We start from the raw sequence: 20,531 nt of genomic DNA on the forward strand, positions 1-20,531 counted from the left end.
TAAAAAGCAAGCTGACATGCAAAATGAAAAAGTGCAGCAAAATAACTATGCATCCTCAAGCAGAAATAATGAGGACAATGAAAGGTTGTTTATTATGCAGCATGTTGTGAATGCCATGTCTGAAAATGTTGATGCAGCACAAAAAGATAATGTATGGTATGTAGATTCAGGCGCTTCGAACCACATGACGAGTCATGGGGAGTGGTTCAAGGAGATGAAAAACCCGGAAAGACCAGGTTTTGTGGAAACAGGGGATGACACTGCTCATCCAATTGCCCACATTGGAGATGTGCCATTGTCTATGCAGGATGGCAAAGTGAAGTACCTTGCTGATGTACTTCATGTACCGAACATAACAAAGAATCTGGTTTCAGTTGGCCAGATGATTGAGCAGGGTTTGCAGGTTCGGTTTAACCCTGATGGATGTTATGTTGAAGATTTTAAAGACAAGTGCAGGTTGGTTGCAAAAGGCAACAGAGTGGGCAGAATGTTTACGTTGGATATAGACATGCCTGAAATGAGTGCTGCGATGTTTGCAAATGGTTCAGGAGTTGTTGCAGACACAGACATATGGCATAAAAGAATTGGACATGTAAATGTGCAGAGATTGAAGTCTATGCAGACAAAAGGAATTGTGACAGGGCTGCCAAAATTTAAAGTGGAAGGTATGCAGAAAATATGTGAAGCATGCCAATTTGGGAAGCAAACAAAGCATGTGTTTCCACGTAACAGATATGTGAGCAGAAATGCACTAGATGTTGTGCATTCAGATGTATGGGGTCCTACGAAGACCGTGTCTATGGGAGGCTGCAGGTACTATGTCACTTTCATTGATGACCACACGAGGAAAGTGTGGGTATATTTCATGAAGGAGAAGAGTGAAGTGTTCACTCACTTTCAGAATTTCAGAGTTTTGGTTGAAAAGTAAACAGGAAAATATGTAAAGTGCCTAAGGTCAGATGGAGGGGGAGAGTACTTCTCCAATGAGTTCTCTGAATTCTTGAAGAAGAATGGTATTCGGAGACAGTTTACATGCAGATACACTCCGCAGCAAAATGGAGTTGCTGAGCGGAAAAACAGGCACATTGCTGAGATTGCGCGAGCATTGATGGAAGAGAAGAATATGCCGCATTGCTATTGGGCTGAGGCTGTTTCTACAGCAGTATACATCATGAACAGGACTCCAACTGCAGCCATACATGATGTAACTCCAGAGGAGAAGTTTACTGGCAGAAAACCTGATTTGTCTCATCTGAAAGTCTTTGGATGCATTGCATATGTGCATGTGCCAGATGAGCTGAGAACTAAGCTGGATCCGAAAGCTGAAAAATGTGTGTTTATTGGATATTCCCTTGAGCAAAAGGGATACAGGTGTTATAACCCTGCTACACGTGAGCTGAGGGTAAGCAGGGATGTTGTGTTTGATGAGATGAGCAGCTGGTATGCTGCTGAAAAAGAAACTGTTGGGGCTGATTTGAGTGGAAGTGTGGTTGCACAGAATGCAGGTCAGCAATCACAGTCGTTGAGTGGACCAGGAGAGTCCTCATCTAGTGGGTCTGTTGATAGACCATGGAGTGGCAGGCTGCGTCATAATACCAGCCCTGCAAATGTGATTAGTAATCACGTAAAGGAAAAGAGAAAGTGGTTGAGCCCCTTGGTATGCCTGACATTTCTGCAGGGCATTCTCATGTTGATGGAGAGTCTAGTGGCTCAGATATGAGCCTTGATGAGGAGCTTGGGATCCCAGCTATGAGAACACCAGGTGTAAAGAAGGCTATGGAAGCCATGAATGAGAAGCTGCGAAGATCAGGGAGAGTGAAGAACCCTGTGCAGAGATTTACATATGATGGTTATGTGGCACATCACTATGCATATATGGCAAAGGTTGTGCAGGTTGTTGAGCCCACATGCATTGATGAGGCTGTTGGAAATGTGTGTTGGGAGAAAGCTATGGATGAGGAGATGGATGCACTATATGGAAATGAAACTTGGGATTTAGTGCAATTGCCTGAAGGCAAGAAAGCCATTGGATGCAAGTGGGTGTACAAAGTTAAACATAACAGTGATGGAAGCATAAACAGGTACAAGGCTAGATTGGTAGCCAAAGGATATGCGCAGACATATGGGATTGATTATGAGGAAACTTTCAGCCCAGTTGCCAAGATGGCAATGGTGAGAGTTGTGATAGCAGTGGCTGCGTCAAAGCAATGGTCTTTACATCAGATGGATGTAAAGAATGCATTCTTGCATGGGGATTTGCAAGAAGAGGTGTATATGTTGCAGCCACCTGGTTATGAGGATGTGGGTCACCCCGAGCATGTTTGCAGGTTGAAGAAAGCCTTGTATGGCTTAAAGCAAGCACCAAGAGCATGGTCTGACAAGATTTCTGAATATCTTGTCACTATTGGCTTTCATGTAGCCAATGCAGATTTCTCGCTGTATGTGCGACATGGTGATAGAGGAGTTGTGCTTGTTGTCATCTATGTAGATGACTTGATCATTACGGGGGACCATGATGCAGAGATCTTTGATGTAAAGATCCTGCTTAGACAGAAGTTCGAGATGAAGGATCTGGGGGAGCTCAGATATTTCTTGGGCATTGAGGTGATTAGGTCACCACATGGTATTGGATTACTGCAGAGACAGTATGGCTTGGACATGTTGTCCAAGTATGGTATGACAGGCTGTAAGCCTATTTCTGTGCCATTGGATCAGAATGGCAAGTTGAGTGCAGATTCAGGAGAGATCTTGGAGGATCCTACTATGTACAGACGCATAGTAGGAAGTTTGATCTACATGACGATCACCAGACCAGATTTGAGCTATGCTGTTGGGTTGGTGAGTCAGTTTATGCAGGTTCCACGGAAACCGCATTTGGATGCAGTGAGACGCATACTGAGGTATGTGAAGTCTACTTTGCATTGTGGACTATTCTATGAGACTGGGACAGAGATATGTGTACATGGGTACACAGATGCTGATTGGGCTGGTAGTATCTCAGACAGAAGATCTACCAGTGGATTCATGTTTTCTTTGGGGAGTGCTGCTGTGACTTGGAGCAGCAAGAAGCAGCCTACGGTTGCTCTATCGAGTACGGAGGCCGAGTACAGAGGAGCTGCTATGGCAGCATGTGAGGTAGCTTGGTTGAGAAAGCTACTTGCAGATTTGGGTCTATCAGTGGATAGACAAGTTGTCATTTTCTGTGACAACATTAGCAGTATACAGTTGGCCAGGAACCCAGTCTTTCATGCTCGTACGAAGCACATAGAGGTCCACTACCACTTCGTCAGAGAGAAGGTCTTGGCAGGAGACCTTGACCTTGTCTATGTCAGCACAGAGGATCAGGTAGCTGACATCTTCACCAAAGCATTGGGTACAGAGAAGCTCCGCAGATTCAGGGCTTCGCTTGGTGTACATGAGATGGATTTGAGCTCGAGGGGGAGTGTTGAGATATCGAGCTCTAGTGAGGCGGTGGACACTGATGACCCGCCTGGGGGATAGGCCCCGCACTTACACCACTGGCATGGTTGGTGAGATCTTGGGTGATATGCGGCCAGTGGGATGACAGGCTGTGTGACAGCCACTCTAGAGACTGGCATAGTTATAGCGCCAGCTCATTTAGTCGGGTTCACACTATAGAGAACCTGTGTATGTATTGGTTGAGTACCTTTCATATTATGTGTACTCTTATTCTTATATATGGTGTGTTGAGTGTTGAGTAGAGAAGAAGAAGATTTTCAGCCTCTCACCTTGTGTGTTCTCTATTAGGGTTTTGTGAGTGTGTGTGTGTGCTTGCAAGAGCTCAAGCTCTCTTCCCCCCTGCATCTTTTCAATCCTACCACACTGTTTGACATAAATAAACATGTTTCTTAATTAAGGCCCCAATAATGCCAAAGATAAGATTTATAAAAAAAGTTTATACATGAATCAATTCTATACAAGCCAAACCGACTCTCTTATTCTTTTCCTTTATACTGTCGATGATGTAGAATTCGGCCTTCCAGCCTCTACATGTTGGGGAAAACCCTATGGAACCATACACCTCATCGTCGGCCGCCGTTGGTGGCGAGGACTCAAGCCGACCTGTCACCCTCTCAAGCTTTGTCCCTCAATCCTCTTGCCCCTCACAGGGATGTCTATGCCCTAGGGTGGGCTAATTCACCACACTAGCCTGGGCCCTCAAAACTAGGCAACATCACAATCACTCGCCTCAATCGGCAAACCTCATTCTCCCAATGGTATGAGGGATACCATGCGCCAACTCCGAGCCTTACTAACGTCTCCGCCGTCATCCGGCTATACAAGCACAAGAACGGGGCAACGTCAAGGCAGGGAGAGTTGTACCTGCATCTTAATTTAACCAAGATAACAATCCATTTACTCAACTAAACCATAGGACTAGAATCCATGCTACTTTCTAAAGAAAACAATCCATTTCACAAAGATTTTAGTATTTCAACTTGAGATTGTGATAAGACATTCTTTATTAAGGCATTTGTTGTTGTTTAAAAGAATGCAAACTTTAACTAGTAAATCAATCAAATAGATCACTATTAACAATTAATAGAGAAGCCGGGGCCATACCTCCACTCCTAAGAAGGATATATAATTGAAAAATAAAAAATATATATACCTTATAGAAATTTATCATTTATCATTGTCTTTGCTCGTTTTAATAAGAGTTTTAGAACTTGATATATGAGAATAGAGAGTCTTCTAATACCTTCTCTTACGATTAAAATCATCCAATCATCCCTAAGATTTATCTCCTCTTACTCATACTCTGACTTTTCTCTCTTTCGTCGTCAAAGATCTATGGCAAAATAGCCTTCTCTTGCAGGGCTACGATATACTATTCTTTCTTTAAAAGAAAAGCTATGGAGTTTTTGGTCTCTTCCTCCAAAAGACCATAGAAATCTAAGCTTCTCTTCTACGATATTAGATAAGAATTAAGGGATATATACATCTCGAGCTCTAAGATTACCTTGAGGCTACTTGCTGCCTTCTTATAGTTTTTCCTGTGTAGAGACCCTGACAGAATCAGCAAATTGTTTCGACCATAACTCTCTGATAAAAACTTAGAATATGGTTGTATAACCATTCAAAAGAACTGGAAGGCAGCTAGTCTGCAAGCTAACATGGGTAGAATAGGCAAAAACGTCTGTATATAGCTACAAACGTGCCATATTTAGAAATGCATTGCTTTTCCACATTTTTAGTATGCATGGACTCTAAATATGTAAAAGTACTCTAAATATAACCTCTTATCACCTAAATTCGAATTTCTATTTTTGGAGATACTTATCTCGTAACAGAACTATTCTTGTCTTCTTATTTCTTTTAGGATTTTTGGAGCTAATATTTTTATTATAACACTTTCCTAATGTTTCTAGCCTTATTGTCTCACTCTTCTCTAAGTACACTTTCTTTCCTTATTGAAATCTATATTAAAAGAGACACATACATGGCTTGGGAGGGACCTTACATCTTTATCCCAGGATTCTCTTGGGTTGACCAGACTATAAGGAACCCCATAATAAGTTGGATCTTAAGGGAAAGAGTTATCCTCCACCACTGCAAGATGAGAACACCTCGTGTTTTTTAAGTGGGGTAGGATGTAAGATTCCTCCCTCCAGTAGGGAGAAGGTGGAAGAGCTTAGGCTACATAACACAAGAGATGAGAATGGAGTTTGGACTCCAACAAGGATTGGGGCTTGGCTCTACATGCAGCCAAGCTCTAAGGGACCACATCGAGTGCATCCAACTAGGGAATATGCTACATCATTGGAAGGGGCGGCTGCAAGGCTTCAAGCATACTAAGAAGGAAGGACTAGTTGCCATAGGTGATATACTGGGTTATTGGCCAAGTGTATGATGCTCATGTTGTCACAATATATGACAACTGCCCTATCCATGGGCTCTCCCATGTCACCAAGTAGCTTTTGAAACCAAGCTTCCATAGCAGCACCCCTGTACTCTGCCTCTGTACTTGACAAGGCAATAGTTGGTTTCTTCTTATTGCTCCAACTCATAGCAGCACTCCCAAATGAGAACATAAAACCACTCGTAGATCTCCTGTCTACCATACTACTGTACCCATGCAACTGTATCTCTGTATACCAACCTCATAGAAAAGTCCATAATCAATTGTGGAATTTATGTACCTCAGGATACATCAAGTGTGGCTTCCTAGGGGCCTGCATAAACTGACTCACAAGTCCAATAGCATAGCTCCAGTCTGGCCTTGTAATGGTCATGTAGATCAAACTAAACCCTATGCACACCTGTATGTAGTGGGGTCCTCCAAAATCTCACCTATATTTGCAAAAAGCTTTGTGTTCTACTCCAATGGAACTAGATAGGCTTACAGCTTGTCATACCATACTTGGACAACATGTCCAAGCCATACTACCTCTCTAATAGAAAAATGCCATGAGGTGATCTCACCACCTCTATGCCCAAGAAATACCAGAGCTCACCCAAATCCTTCATCTCAAACTTCTACTTCAAAAGCATCCTGATATCATGTATGTCCGCACCACTATCACCAGTGATAATTAAGTCATCCACATAGATGACTAATAGCATGATCCCTCTATCTGCCGTTTTCACATATAGTGAAAAAATTGCATTGGATATGTGAAATCCAATGGTAACAAGATACTCCCCGATCTTGTTTGATCATGGGGTGAAAGCATGGTATAGTGTACCCATTTAGTAGTGTTTCATCTTGATCGGAATACCCAGACCTGGACCGATCTTAAAGCTTACCTCAGAAAAAGGTTTTGTCCTCCGGGCTTCCTTGACACTAAAATGAATGAGTTCTTAGAACTGAAGTAGGATAACCCGACAATTGAAGAGTACCATCAAGCTTTCGCCCTTCTCCTCAAATATTCTCCTCAATTGGATGAAGAGCAGCTGATGGCCAGGTTCATTCAAGGAATGAACAAGCCATTGGACACCTTAGTAAAGAATGCCAAACCTGTCTTGATGGCCGAAGCAGTAAGAATGGCAAAAGACTTTGCCAAAGCCTTTGTTGTTAAGGTCTCGCCAAATCCTGCACCCTCTAACTTTAAAAGATTCCAAACCCTGGGAAGTACTTCAAACTTTCCTCCCCCAAAGAGGCAACAAGGCCCAATTCAGAATCAAGATATTGGGAGATTCAGAAGTGAAGGAAGACCCTTCCCATAGAACACTTTCGCAGGAGCCCCACCTCTTTCAAGAATTTAGAGGGATGAGCTCTGAAATGAGAACTAGTGTTTTGGATGCCATGGTTTTGTTCACTAGCTAAAAGACTGTCCGACTCCTGCCATGTCAAGGGGACAGGGAAGTCAAGGACCGAGAGTGTAGAGACTAGCCCCTTCCTATCAGTCAAATCAAGGTCCATCTCGTCAAAATCAGGGCAATCCCAGGAGAATTCGAGCTCAGCCATCTGCCTCTGTCCAGAGTAGCCTCAGATCTCCTTCCCAAAACTGGGGCAACCAAAGAGAAAGAGTTTTGCCTCAGACTACAGCAGCCAGAGCAGTCACTTTAGCAGAAGTAGTGGAAGAAGAAAGAGGACAGATTTATGCAGCAATTGAAAACCAAGGGCCAAACCGTTCAATTCTCTGTCATTCATACTCCAGCTGAGTATCAGGGTAAGACTTTGAATCTTTTGATTGATTAAGGCAATACTCATTCTTTCATTTCCCCTGGATGCTTGCGTAAGCTAGTCTTAGATCAAAAATCAGGGAAACCTATGCAAGTTGAGTTGGCAAGTGGGAAGATTCTTTTCACTCACCTTGAGACAAATCGTATTCAGTTCAATCTAGATGAGAATTTAACTGACTGTTAGTTCAGAGTTATACTTTTGGGAGTTTTTGACGGGATCCTTGGAATGGATTGGCCCCATAAAAATCAAGCTGACATTCACTGTCATAATGGAACCATTTCCTTCCGTGACCTCCATGGAAATAAAGTTCAAGGAACCAGAATTTTAGGATCCCCAAGTCTGCAGTTAGTAAAGGCTTCTAAGTTACTAAAAGAACTTAGAAAGAAGCAGCTCATTTATGCTGTGAAAATGAATCCAATAGATTGAAAGTTAAAAGCTAAAGAACGTGAATGGTTAAGTGATTATGATGATTCATTCCCAGCAAAATCAACAGAGATCATGTGATAGAATTGACCCCCAGAGTTCAGCCCTAGTAGCCTTGCGCACATACAAAATGCCAGTTCTTGAAGCCATCAAACTCAAGGAATAGCTTAGGCAACTATTAGAACAAGGGTTTGTAAGACCCAGTGTTTCACCTTGGGGTACGCCAGTTCTCTTTTAGAAAAAGAAAGATGGAACGCTTAGACTCTGTGTGGACTACAGAGGTCTCAATCAGTTGACAATTAAGAATAAGTATCCTATCCCTAGAATTGATGAGCTTGTGGACAGGCTAAGTGGAGCACAGATCTTTACAAAGATGGATCTCAAATTAGGGTATTATCAGATCAAGATTAATGAGCAAGATATCCCAAAGACAGCCATCAATACTACTCGGTATGGGCATTATGAATTCACTGTCATGCCGTTTGGATTGACAAATGCCCCAAATGCTTGTGGACAGGCTAAGTGGAGCACAGATCTTTACAAAGATGGATCTCAAATTAGGGTATTATCAGATCAAGATTAATGAGCAAGATATCCCAAAGACAGCCATCAATACTACTCGGTATGGGCATTATGAATTCACTGTCATGCCGTTTGGATTGACAAATGCCCCAGCTACATTCAATCGATTAATGCAAGACATTCTAAGAGAATACTTGGATGATTTTGTTCTTGTTATCTTTGATGATATTCTGATTTACTCAAAGAATGCAGCTGACCATGAAGCTCATGTCAAAAAAGTTATTGAGATCCTAAGGAAGCACCAACTCTTTGCAAAAAAGAGCAAATGCACTTTCTCTGCCGACCATGTTGAATACTTGGGCTTTCTAGTATCCAAAGATGGAATTTCTCCAGATTTCGCTAAAGTCCATATAGATTGGCCTGAACCAAAGACAATGAAAGAAGTCAGAGGATTCTTGGTTGGTATAGAATTTTTATACCAAAGTATGCTCTCATAGCTTCCCCCCTAACTAATCTTCTCAAGAAGAATACCCCGTTTCAGTGGTCTGCCAGGTGCCAGAGTGCTTTTGATAAGTTGAAGACTGCCTTGGTAACCAATCCTATTCTAAAGCTACCAGATTTCTCTCTACCCTTTGAGGTAGAAACTGAGGCCAGTGGTTTTACCCTGGGAGTTTTGCCCTGGGAGGTGCACTCATGCAGCAGGAAGGTCATGTAGTGGCCTATGAATCCCGAAAACTCAGAACGCATGAGTGGAAGAAGAATAAGGAGAAGGAAGACCATCGAAGAAGATGAAGCCCACCTCCTCAATCAAGCCCACTTCCTCCCAACACAAATCAGCTGTAAAGTATGGTGTATGATTACACAATATATAGTGCAATCATAAACAGAACAAAACCAGATGTATGTATAAATTAGTCTCGAAGTATTGAGAGTCTTTTAAGTCGTCTTCTTCTTCTTTGTGCATCATTTCTAGAACTATTATTGACTACTTGAGTGTCTCCATGTGTTGATGTTGTATTAATTGGAATCCCCAATTTAGGATTAATTTTCTCATTTGCAAAGAAAGTTTTCTTTGAATTTTTTAACAATATCGAGTTGAAAAGGGAATTATCACAATCAGTAGTAAGGACGTTTTTTAAAACAAACCCCCACGGGCGCGAATGTTTTTTTGGCAGATGGATCATTAAAGCTTCTATACATAACTACCTCAAATCATCAAAATCTTCATTCTGACAAGGTTTACATGCATCCAATCAAATATTCATGAGATTTGAATCATCAAAGCTACATAATACATAGTCCCCGAGCACTAAATTTTATGAGCACACATAGAAACATGTCAATCATGCACATAATTGGATGGCATACTATTTTACACAACTTTATATCTCACAAAGTATGCTAAAAATTGAATGGCAAACTATTGTACACACAGCTTCATGTACCTCAGGGGATAGGACAAACAGATTTTTGTAAACTTGGTGTGGGTCCATTGGAAATTTGATTGCTCATACAAGATGCATCGCTATCAAGGCCTCCAACTTGTAATCCCACAACTCGTAGGTTTTCTCGTCGAAGAACCCTTTCACAGTAAAACAACCTCATGCAACCCCATATGTCCTTTGTAGAGATCTTTCTCATTTGTGCATTTCAGAATGTAGAAGTCCACATTCTCTGGATTTCCTTTTTTCAACTGTCACCACGAAATTGTCTCTTAAAAGAAGGACATCTCTAAGGGTATCATGGTGCCCTTCGTAGGTGGCCTCCTCAATGTTAACATCAATGTTAACATTGTCTTCTTCAGTGCCATCTACCAATGGTTCAGGGGCAATGTAGTCCCAGCTACTATGAATATGAAACTGATTATTGCACCTATGCCATAAATGTTCCATACAATTACTACACTAACATGATAGCCAACACACAATGTTGTTGGATCGTGCTGAGACTATGTAGAGACTGAATGGGATCTTGTGTTTGTTATAGCCTTGACATTCCATGCCTCATCTCTATCTATATCACCCAACTTTATCTCCCAAAAGACTCTACTAACACACCAAGCTTGTGATTCATATGTGGACTCGGCTCCAGTGGTGATGAGCATTTATTGTAAAAACTTTACCACATCAATTGCACATTGGAGCTTAGCACCATTAGGCTTGAGGTGTTCATGAGTTAGTGCTCTCTTCACCAAATCTTCTACACCATCATACTCTCCCTTTCCATGACTAGAGCCAAAGAAATTCCAAGTCATTTGCAAACCTGTGGTGGTAGTGTACCTGGAAACAAAGTAGAAAGGCCTTTTTTCTTTAAATTGAGATGAAACACCATCAGACCAAACCTAATGATATTGTAGGGAAAAACCATAGGGTAATACCCAATTATAATGTAGCATGAAACAATGTTGCAAAAAATGGGTATCATGCTTCATCAGAGAGATATAAAAGTGGATCATTATTTGAATGTCACCTACAATGCAAAAGTATATAATATGCACAAATATGGACACTTGGCTTGAATACCAGTGAATTGACTGTATCTCATTTTTCTCCTTAAAAGAGTAATTCTTAGCAAAGTCTACAACAAATATTACCACATCTTCAAGAAAATTGGACAAGCATTCTTTGTATTGCTCAGCTTGCCACCTGTACACAAAATTATGTTTGATAAACTTTCCAAGCTGGTTGTTGAATAGTTGATTTAATTCCTTGTGTATTAACTCTTTTCTCTTCTTTGTCTTTCTCCACAGTCTAGTCATAAAAGATATCTTCACGGTGACAAGTCGACCAACATATGCAGATTTAGCTGGACAAACTGCTATGTTTTGAGACCACAGATAGTGCAACTCCCCATCATACACTTCAAAGCATGGAAAATAGTATCTTCGGCTTTGGGACATAGGATGGACTCCCATGCACTTGTGATGCTCTTGTAGGACTTCTCTGCAGCCTTGCACCCACCTGGATGAGAACCCACCTGGATGAGAACCCACTTGTGATGCTCTTGTAGGACTTCTCTACAGCCTTGCACCCACCTGGATGAGAACCCACATTACAAATGACACAATTACATTGATATGCTTTTCCATGCAACCCAAAAGTAGAATCATGCAACCCTAATCCTCTAATATGGATCAACACATCTTTTAAGAATGACATTTGAACATGTGTTATGCAACAACAAGTGTATCGATCCTTAAGCTTGCACACAAATTATGGCTTTAATTTCTCAAAAGCTCGTTGATGAACTGGTGCCTGTGGATGCATCTCCTTAAACAACAAATATTGTGTGTTCAACAACCTGCAATACAAAACCATCATATCAAGTTAACATTTGGTGGGAAACTGGTTTGTAGTTATAGGTTCCTAGGTGAATGCAGCTGGTTCACCAATCGGTATCTTATTGGTTTAACACCGGTATCATATTGTTTCAAAATTGACATTATTTAAAGAAAATCTGATGTTTACCTTATATCTCATGCATGTTGCATAGAGCTAATGTTCCAAATGGTATCATACCGGTACAAAAACACTGGTATCATATGGCTACCCCAAGTTCTCCTTCCAATCTTTACTTGGTATATCATGCCAGTGTTCAACCGATATAATACCGGTTAGAAAATTTACTATATACAGGTTAGAAAATTTACTATATACAGAGCACATTAGAGGATACCATGCTCTTAAGCCACTATGATAGCAGTGTTTAACCGGTAGTAGCTGGTCTTTTCCCTATCAGTAGTGTTAGTTGTATACAGCTATCATTCCAAAACTGATATCATATTGGTTTGGGAGCGGTGTGATACTAGTGAAAAGCATCAAGAATGCTTATTTTTGCTATATCCTAAGTGTATAAAGGTTGTTTTTGATCAAGTATCTTACTAGTTTAACACCAATCTCTTACTGGTCTTCTTGGTTTTGTTTATTGTTGCCCCAAGTTGAAAACCATTTTGAACCCTGTCCTGCCTTGTGAGGGAGGCTATTTTCTTTTTATTTGCTAGAGTTTCCAGTACTTAACTTCTCAAAGTAGTCTAAGATCTATAGGTTGACTGACTTGAAATTTGACAGTGAGACATAATACACATAGACACATGATAAAAGAAGGAAACAATGCACATACAAGGATGATAAAATCATAGAAGAGTAGAGAATTTGGCATTTGTTTGTATACCATTTGGAAACATCTAATCTAGTATCTAAATCTATACTAAAGGAATATGTAATGTATAAAAAGTTGAATTTGCAGCAATGTGAAGGGCTATGGTGGATCAAATGCAAGAATCAACATGATTAGCAAGCAATTAGAGAGTTATTAAAGTAAGATTAGTGCAAAATTAATCTAATATCATAATGTAGGCATGGATACTCAAAAACCAGCAAATTCTCATTAGGCCAATGCCTCAATTTATAGATTTTACATCCACAAGGTGCCAAGCACCCACTCCCCACCACCATTGATTTCTCCTTGATTTTTGCCACCTCCCCTACATCTGGGGGGGGGTAACTTCTCCTAGAATCTTTCCACACCCCTATATTCAGTCATGCTACCCTTGATTCTCTCATCCAGTAGATTTTTCTCATCTTTTCATCACTACTACCCACTCAATTACGGACTCTCTTTTACAATCTTTAGCTAAGGGCTTGTTCCTGCACACACCCATTCACTTACATATTTAAACATAAAAGCACACCAAATCAGCATAGGTGTTGGGAGGAGCACGGGTTGTTGCTGCTGCTACTTGAGATTGATCGAGAAGGCGCTTGTGACATACATCATTTTTGTTGGGTGAAACATGAGTATGGCTTAACCAAAAATTGAAAACAAGCTCTTTCACCTCATCTCAGTGATTATGCTTGCTTATTGATGGCATGAAGATAATGGCAAAATACCATTAGTAGAGGTTTGCAAACACTCTCTAGCTACATAGTGTTACGGCATTAACTGCACACAACCGCAGTCTTGTAACCGCATTGGGTAAATTGTAGTGCGCAATAGTCAGTATTCCAGGGGATGTCATTAGTAGATGTATCTATTCGGATCACAGGATACTATTCCTTTATATTATGGATGTAACTGTATGTATGAATCAAGGGGAATTATCAATCAATCAAATCTGTTGCAATGTTCAGTGTAATTTTTCCATACTTGTCTTCAATCTATCATGCTGTTAACTTAATCTTTTATCCATTTGTAAGATAAGTATGCTGTGAATGAGGGTAACTAGTCTCGTAATCGCTTACTGTCTGAAAGAAGTAAATGCGATAACACTTGGTGACCACGATGTTCGCGAATGCGCACGCGTTCTCAGGGGCCTCCTGAGTTGGTGGTCCCAACAACTAGGCGCGGTGGAGCCACCGTCTCTTTGATGAAGCTTGTCATGGCTTGTCGACGAGTAGCCCGCCTTTTTCCCCGGCCGGGGTCCGGGTTGCGGAGACGCAGTCGTTCCTATCCTCCTATCCATAGGCCAAATGCAAGCGGGCGTCCTTTGACACCCCGAACCTCTCCTTGGACGGTGGCGCGACGCTGTCGGTGGTTACACATTCACCACCTGTCTCGTGATGGCTGCGCTAGCCCACAACATCAAGTATTCTATATTTCGAGGGAGACAAGGAGAAGATCTGGATGCACATGTGCGGCGATTCGACAACTCTTATGGCCTGTGCCTCCACCCCTTGATCCTCTGCATAAGAAATCAGTTTTTGAGTCTACCCTCAGCGGGCAAAGCATCCAGATGGCTGGCAGAATACCCCATTGGGCATTTTCAAGATTATGATGTGGTACGTCTATCGTTTCTATGCAGGTTTTGTGTGGAGAAGATAGTAGCCCAAACTCTAGAGCGGCTACGGGCCCTCAAGCAAGGCAAGGGCATAGTGGAGGATTATGCTGCAAAATTTTGAGTACTGTTGGAGAGGGTTTGGCTAGTGCAGTGGCCAGCCTAGGAGGTCTTGAATGACTATTTCTTGAAAGGATTAGCAAGGGGGCCACCCTAGACAAAGTGAATACGCTGCTGGTGGTGGTGGCGGAGGTCATTGCTCAGTCTATTCTCATAGGGGAGTCATTGGAGGATAAAGATTCCACCACCATGAAGCAATCCAAGAAGAAATCTAACAGCAACACGTCACGGGGATGCCATCGGAGGAGGATTTGGACACACAAAGCTTGGACAGTGAATCGGAGGATAGTAGCAGTACAGATTCTAATGAGGCAATCCTGATGAGGCACTAGTGCGGGAGACCAGGAAATCTCACAAAAGTGGGAAGGTCAGCACAGTTCCCGTAGGGGAGTCTTCGACTGCTAAGTCCATGAAGGAAGTCTGGTGTCTTCGTTGCCATAATCTTGGCCTTCGAGTAATGGAATGTGCGATGAACGACAAGTGGTGTGCTATCTGTATTAGCGATTCCCATAACATGTTAGAGTGTTACTACAATGGCAGGGGGCACAAGGCTCGCCCCGACAACCAGGTCATTAACCTTAAGAAAGACACGGAACCGCCAAAACTCTCAGCCGCATGGGTACAGGTCTATAGCAACAGCAGAGGCGGTAGGGGTGGCGGTCGTGGTCGTGGTCGTGGAGGCCGGGCCATAGATTGTCCAAAAATTTATCTTTTTTGCACAGAGGAAGGACATTGGCGTCAAGATTGCCAAGAAGCACAGGAGTATGATCGGAAGAAAGCTGAGAAACAGGCAAAAGCTGTAGGAAAACAACCGGCAGTGGCTATGGTTCAGATTGAGTTGATGGAGGAGACTGTGGATCCGGAGGTGTGCATGGTCACACACTCTGGTCACAAATTGAAGCCCCCCAGCAATCGCACAGCACAACCACTTCTAGACTGGCCCACACAGGAAGCTGTTCTCGCCACCAGCAAGTTACTTCCTGGGTGGACAAGCAAACTCTAGAATGCATCTAGTGCCCGGACCAAGTAAAGTGCAGTTTCAGGATGCTGTGATTCTCATCGGGATGACATACCTCAGTCTCGAGCCAGCCTCTGCCACAAGCCTAGAAGGATCTTCCAAAACAACCATCCCAACAGCCCAGTTTGATTGAGAGTGAAGGATGGGATGGATTGCTCGACGCCCCTCTACAATCAAATTGGATCACCTTCTCCAATTGGTTCCGAATTTTCATAAAGCAATGCTTCCATCGGAGAAGATGGGCAAGGCAATCACACTGACTATGGTGTCATCTGTGTAAACAGCACACTTGGAGCCTGTGGCGGCAGTTCCCGCGCGACTGATATAAGAATTCTTGAAATTTCTCTAGGCTTTCGAGGCCTCAAGATTGATCAAGTATTGATCGATGGTGGAGCTGGTGTCAATATTGCAAAACAGAGTCCACATGTAAGCGCATGGGTTATCAAGCATGGGATCCTGCACCATTTTTGGTATGTATGGCTAATCAGAGGAGAGTCCGACCCTTGGGCATCTTGAAAGGCATAGTGATTGAGGTGGCCGGCATACCCTTCGTCATGTCCTTTGTAGTGCTGAGCATGGAGGATTCTGCTGCTCTGCTGATGAGGAGTATAATCTGCTATGCTGCTGCTGGGTCGTTCCTTGGTCGTGCCAACAGAGCATAATCTGCTGGGTAGGGGTTGCAAGAAGGTTAAATTTGCTCTGAGGGAACACCGTCAAACTGAGTAATTCTGTTTGGCCTATCATTGCGGAAACAGTGAATATGGTAGATGGCTTGGATGAAGATGAAGAGGAAAAATTCTTGCGGGAAAATGAGGATTTGATTCCATTCTGCTCAGTGGATGTGGCATGTATTGCTGCGGAATACCTCAGGCCTGTGCCTACGGTGTGTTTAGTCACCATGGACAAAGGGAAACTCTTTGGGGAAAATTTGCTCAGTACTGAGGAATATGCACCTAAAGACAACATGAAAGATATTCTCAAAAAGGAGCGCGTTTTTGAGGCGCAACTGAGCCGCATTACCCATGTCAAAGAAGATGTCTTGGAGACCATTTTCTTAGGTGATGAACAAGGAGACTAAGTCGGTGAAAATTAGTACCTTGTTGGAACCCACATTTAAAACTGATCTGGTGGAACTTTTGCGGGAATTCTTGGGATGTGTTTGCCTGGGATTATGCTGATATGAAAGGTCTGGACCTGAAGTTTTACCAACACCTCATTTACTTAAAGCCGGATGCGATACCCTCCAGGTAGCAGCGTTATCGCATAAACCCGCATGTAGCCAAGCAGGTCAAGGAAGAGATGGACCGCTTGGCTGAGGGTGGGATTCATAGCACCTATTAAAAACCCGGACTGGATTTCTCCTATAGTCATTGTCCCGAAGAAGAACAAAAAAATTACGCATCTGTGTGGATTACAGAATGCTTAATGTGGCCACAATCCCGGACCCTTTTCCCTTGCCCTACATGGATTCCATTCTGGATGATGTAGCAGGGCATGAAATGTACTCGTTTCTTGATGGATTCAGTGGCGGCTACAATCAAATCCGGATGGCACGAAAGGATCAAGCCAAAACCGCATTCATCACCGCATGGGGGTGTTTGTGTGCACAATCATGTGGTTCGGATTTTGCGCAATGCACCTTCCACCTTCTAGCGCAACATGTATGAAATCTTTCGGCCCTTTCTCACCAATTTCATGCGCATTTTTTTGGATGATCTGAGAGTGTCTTTGGCACTAGTGTGTTGCATTTGGGGCACTTGTGGCTCTGTTTTCAGCGCTGCCACCACGAGGTGTCCTTCAATCTTAATCCACTCAAGTGTGTTTTTGTGGTGCGAAGTGACAAATTGCTGGGTCACATCATTTCCCAGGATGGCATTGTGGTAGATCCAGACAAAGTGGCGGCTATTATGCAAGCACTTGCACCTATGGATCCAAAAGGCTGTATGCAATTTTTGGGCCAAATTTGGTGGCATGGTCATCATTTGCGATTTTTGGCACATTTGGCAAATCCTTTAAATGCAGCCACTCATTTTGACAGCAAGCATTTTCATTGGTCTCAAGACTCTAATTTGGCTTACCGGCCGGATCACGATTCAACTTTCTCAAGCACTAGTGATGATTCCTCCCGATTGGGGGGTTGATTTTCATGTTTTTGTGGATGCTTCTGATGTGGCAATTGGCAATGTTTTGATGCAAGAGTAGACTATGGGATGGTTTTGCCCAATTTATTATGCCAGTTTTGCCAGTTGTCTTCTGCTAAAAAGAATTATTCCGTTACCGAGCGGGAAGGCTTGGGAATGTTGTACTCTATGCGGAAGTTTCGGCACTATTGTTAGGGGTTAACTTTACCTAAGTTGGAATATCCGAATTCTACGTATGTGAATGATCCTTTTGGGTAGTTGCTTAGGAATTCGTGAGAAGGGAGAGATATAAATAGATGTAGTTAGTTGATCATGGGAAGGCGCATAACGGATATTCAGAATTGTAGAAGATGAAGAAGCGGAAATGTAATCCCTTACATGATTATGACATGAATGAATTCTGATCATCTGTTCAGGGTTATTGTGTGTAGCGGATTTTCTGTATGATGTTTTGTATTCCGTTTTGCTGTTATGATTTTCTGCTAAAGGGAATGTCTTTGTGCTAGTGTTTGTTCTTTTATGAGATTTCCATTACCAAGTATCAGGCATTTAGTGCCCAGATACAACTATCTTTTGGGCTGATGATTTTTCTTCCATATGTGGATCATTCTGCTCTTCTTTACTTGGTGCGGAAACAAAATTTAATAGGAAGATTAGCTCGATGGGTTCTATTATTACAGGAATTTGATTTTGAAGTCATCCATCGCCCTGGTGCTTAGCATGTGGTGGTAGATTATCTTTCTCGATTGGATTCAAGGGAGCCAGCAGTCGGCATTGGATGATGAATTTTTGGATGCTTCATTGTTTACGGTTCAACCAAATGTGGGGGTATAGTCTGAAGAGGAAGGAGCAACTCTCTCGAGCATCCCATGGACCTGGTATATGAAGAAATGTTTTCTTTTATCTCTAGTGGTGAGATGCCTGCTCATTTAACCAGGGACCAGCGGCGGTGCTTGCCTTGTGGAGCCGCTCATTTGAAGTTTGTGTGGGGGAACTTTATTATCGCAATGTTCAGACGCACGGTTACAATGCATCTTGCCCCATGACCAGGAAAGAGTGTTGTGGGAAGCCCATTGCAGAGTTACTGGTGGGCATCTCTCAGGAAAATCACCGCGAAGAAGGTCATACAAAGTGGATTATGGTGGCCGTCTGCTCATGCGGATGCACAGTAGTTTGTGAGGCAATGCGATGTTTGTCAGCGTGCATGGGACAACCGTCCCATTGGGATCGAATGCCTCTCCATTAGATTCTTCCTTTGGAACCATTTCAAAAATGGGGTTTGGATTTTATAGGCCCAATCAAACCCGCAAAACGGCTCTAACCAGGAACATGTATATTTTCACTTCTACCATGTATTACTGTACGAAGTGGGTAGAAGCATGGGCTTTGCGAGATAATACTGCTTTCTTTGTGGTAAAGTGTCTCTTTAAGGATGTTTTTACCACGTTTGGCTGTCCAATGGAGTTGGTCAGTGATCGGGGCTGTCATTTTTTTAATAAAGTCATCAAACGAATGACGGGGTTTTACTTTGTGCTGCATCGCAAATTGTCCCCGTATTACCCTCAGGCTAATGGGCAAGTAGAATATTCCAATAAGCAGATAATCCACATTCTGACTAAAGTGGTTAGTCTTCATCATCAGACAGATTGGGATGTGAAGCTTTTGACCGCACTCTGGGCTTACTACACAGCGTTTAAAGTCGCAACTGGGTTGACACCATTCAAACTTGCTTTTGGTATGGAGGCCATCACGCCGGTCAAATTTGTGGTTCCCAATTTACGCCTTGCGGTTATGGACAGATTGGTGCTAGAGGATTCCTTGGCATACAAACTAGAGGTCATCCAGGAATTAGATGAAGAGAGGAAGAAAAGATTTTATTGGGCGCAAGAAATTTAAAGCCGCAGAAAGTGGCAAGTGGATCGGCATTCGAAGAAGAAATTTTTCCAAAGAGGGCTATTAGTGCTGGTGTTTTCTTCACGCATGTTCTTCGGTCCTTCCTCTTATTTCCTCGCAAATCTTCATGGTGGGGAAGTCCTTTCTTCTCCGATTAATGGGGGTTTCGGATGTCACGAGATCGACGAAAACGGTCCCGTGCGAGTCTCACTGATCACTTACATTCATGCCCTGCTTGGCTCCCTCGGCGGCCTCGTCTCAGGTCTTGCCTTCCATCCATGATTCGCCGGCCCGGCCGTGGAACGATTCGCCGTCGGCGGCAGAGCACGGCTCGCCGGTTCATCGGTCGGCCGTTTTCTACCATTTTCGGTCCCGACTCCACGTTCGGCCCGATCACCGTTAAGGCGGGGAGGGCAACCCGCGGGGCACTCGGCACCCACAGAACCTCTCCCGGACCCGGGAATTCCTAACGTGCCTACCTGGTGCGTGAGTGCATTCCTAAGGTGCCTACCATGGGTCTGTGCTTTGCCTCTCCTTACACCTCCTCCCCATATAGAGGCAAACTATTCGGGGCGGGCTAGCATACCCCCAAGGCACCATGTCCCTTCGGATAGAAATCCCACCTCACATACACCCCCCCTTTACAGAATTGACGCCCTCGTCAATTACTTTTGAAACCAAAGGTTGAGTGCATGTGCCTCATAGAAAGCTCTATGTGCATAGTGATAGATAGTAATTACCCGCGAGAGGTCTTTACCCTGCTTTATAGCCATCACAGCAAGGTTAGTGTCTAACCCGTTTTACAAATGAAAGACGGTGCATATTTTTGTATTTTTCTTTTCATCTAAATGGCCCAGACTTCAAGCCCCTGCTTGAGAGTCCCCCAATCCCCACAAAACTGGCGAGGTGACTGCGTGGTCTCGCTGTGGCTCCTCTCTGAGCTGAGTAAGAGTGATTACCTGAGGCAATGCAGTGTTGCCCGAAATGCAT

The 20,531-nt window shown here is 43.0% G+C and overlaps 1 protein-coding gene across 1 annotated transcript; it reads left to right on the top strand.

The window, feature by feature from the left end:
• The first annotated feature begins 18,998 nt into the window (after positions 1–18,998).
• Positions 18,999–19,544, top strand: LOC147611961 (uncharacterized). Its single transcript, XM_086784151.1, has one exon. It carries the CDS (start codon positions 18,999–19,001, stop codon positions 19,542–19,544), a length of 546 nt encoding a protein of 181 aa, XP_086640277.1.
• Positions 19,545–20,531: the final 987 nt, after the last annotated feature.

The sequence above is a fragment of the Cibotium barometz genome, chromosome 46, assembly GCF_041138505.1.
Source record: "Cibotium barometz isolate CiBa-2024 chromosome 46, ASM4113850v1, whole genome shotgun sequence".
Classification (NCBI taxonomy): domain Eukaryota; kingdom Viridiplantae; phylum Streptophyta; class Polypodiopsida; order Cyatheales; family Cibotiaceae; genus Cibotium; species Cibotium barometz.

Coding starts and splice junctions, on each gene's coding strand:
- LOC147611961 (XM_086784151.1), top strand. CDS start 18,999: ATGTATTACTGTACGAAGTGGGTAGAAGCATGGGCTTTGCGAGATAAT.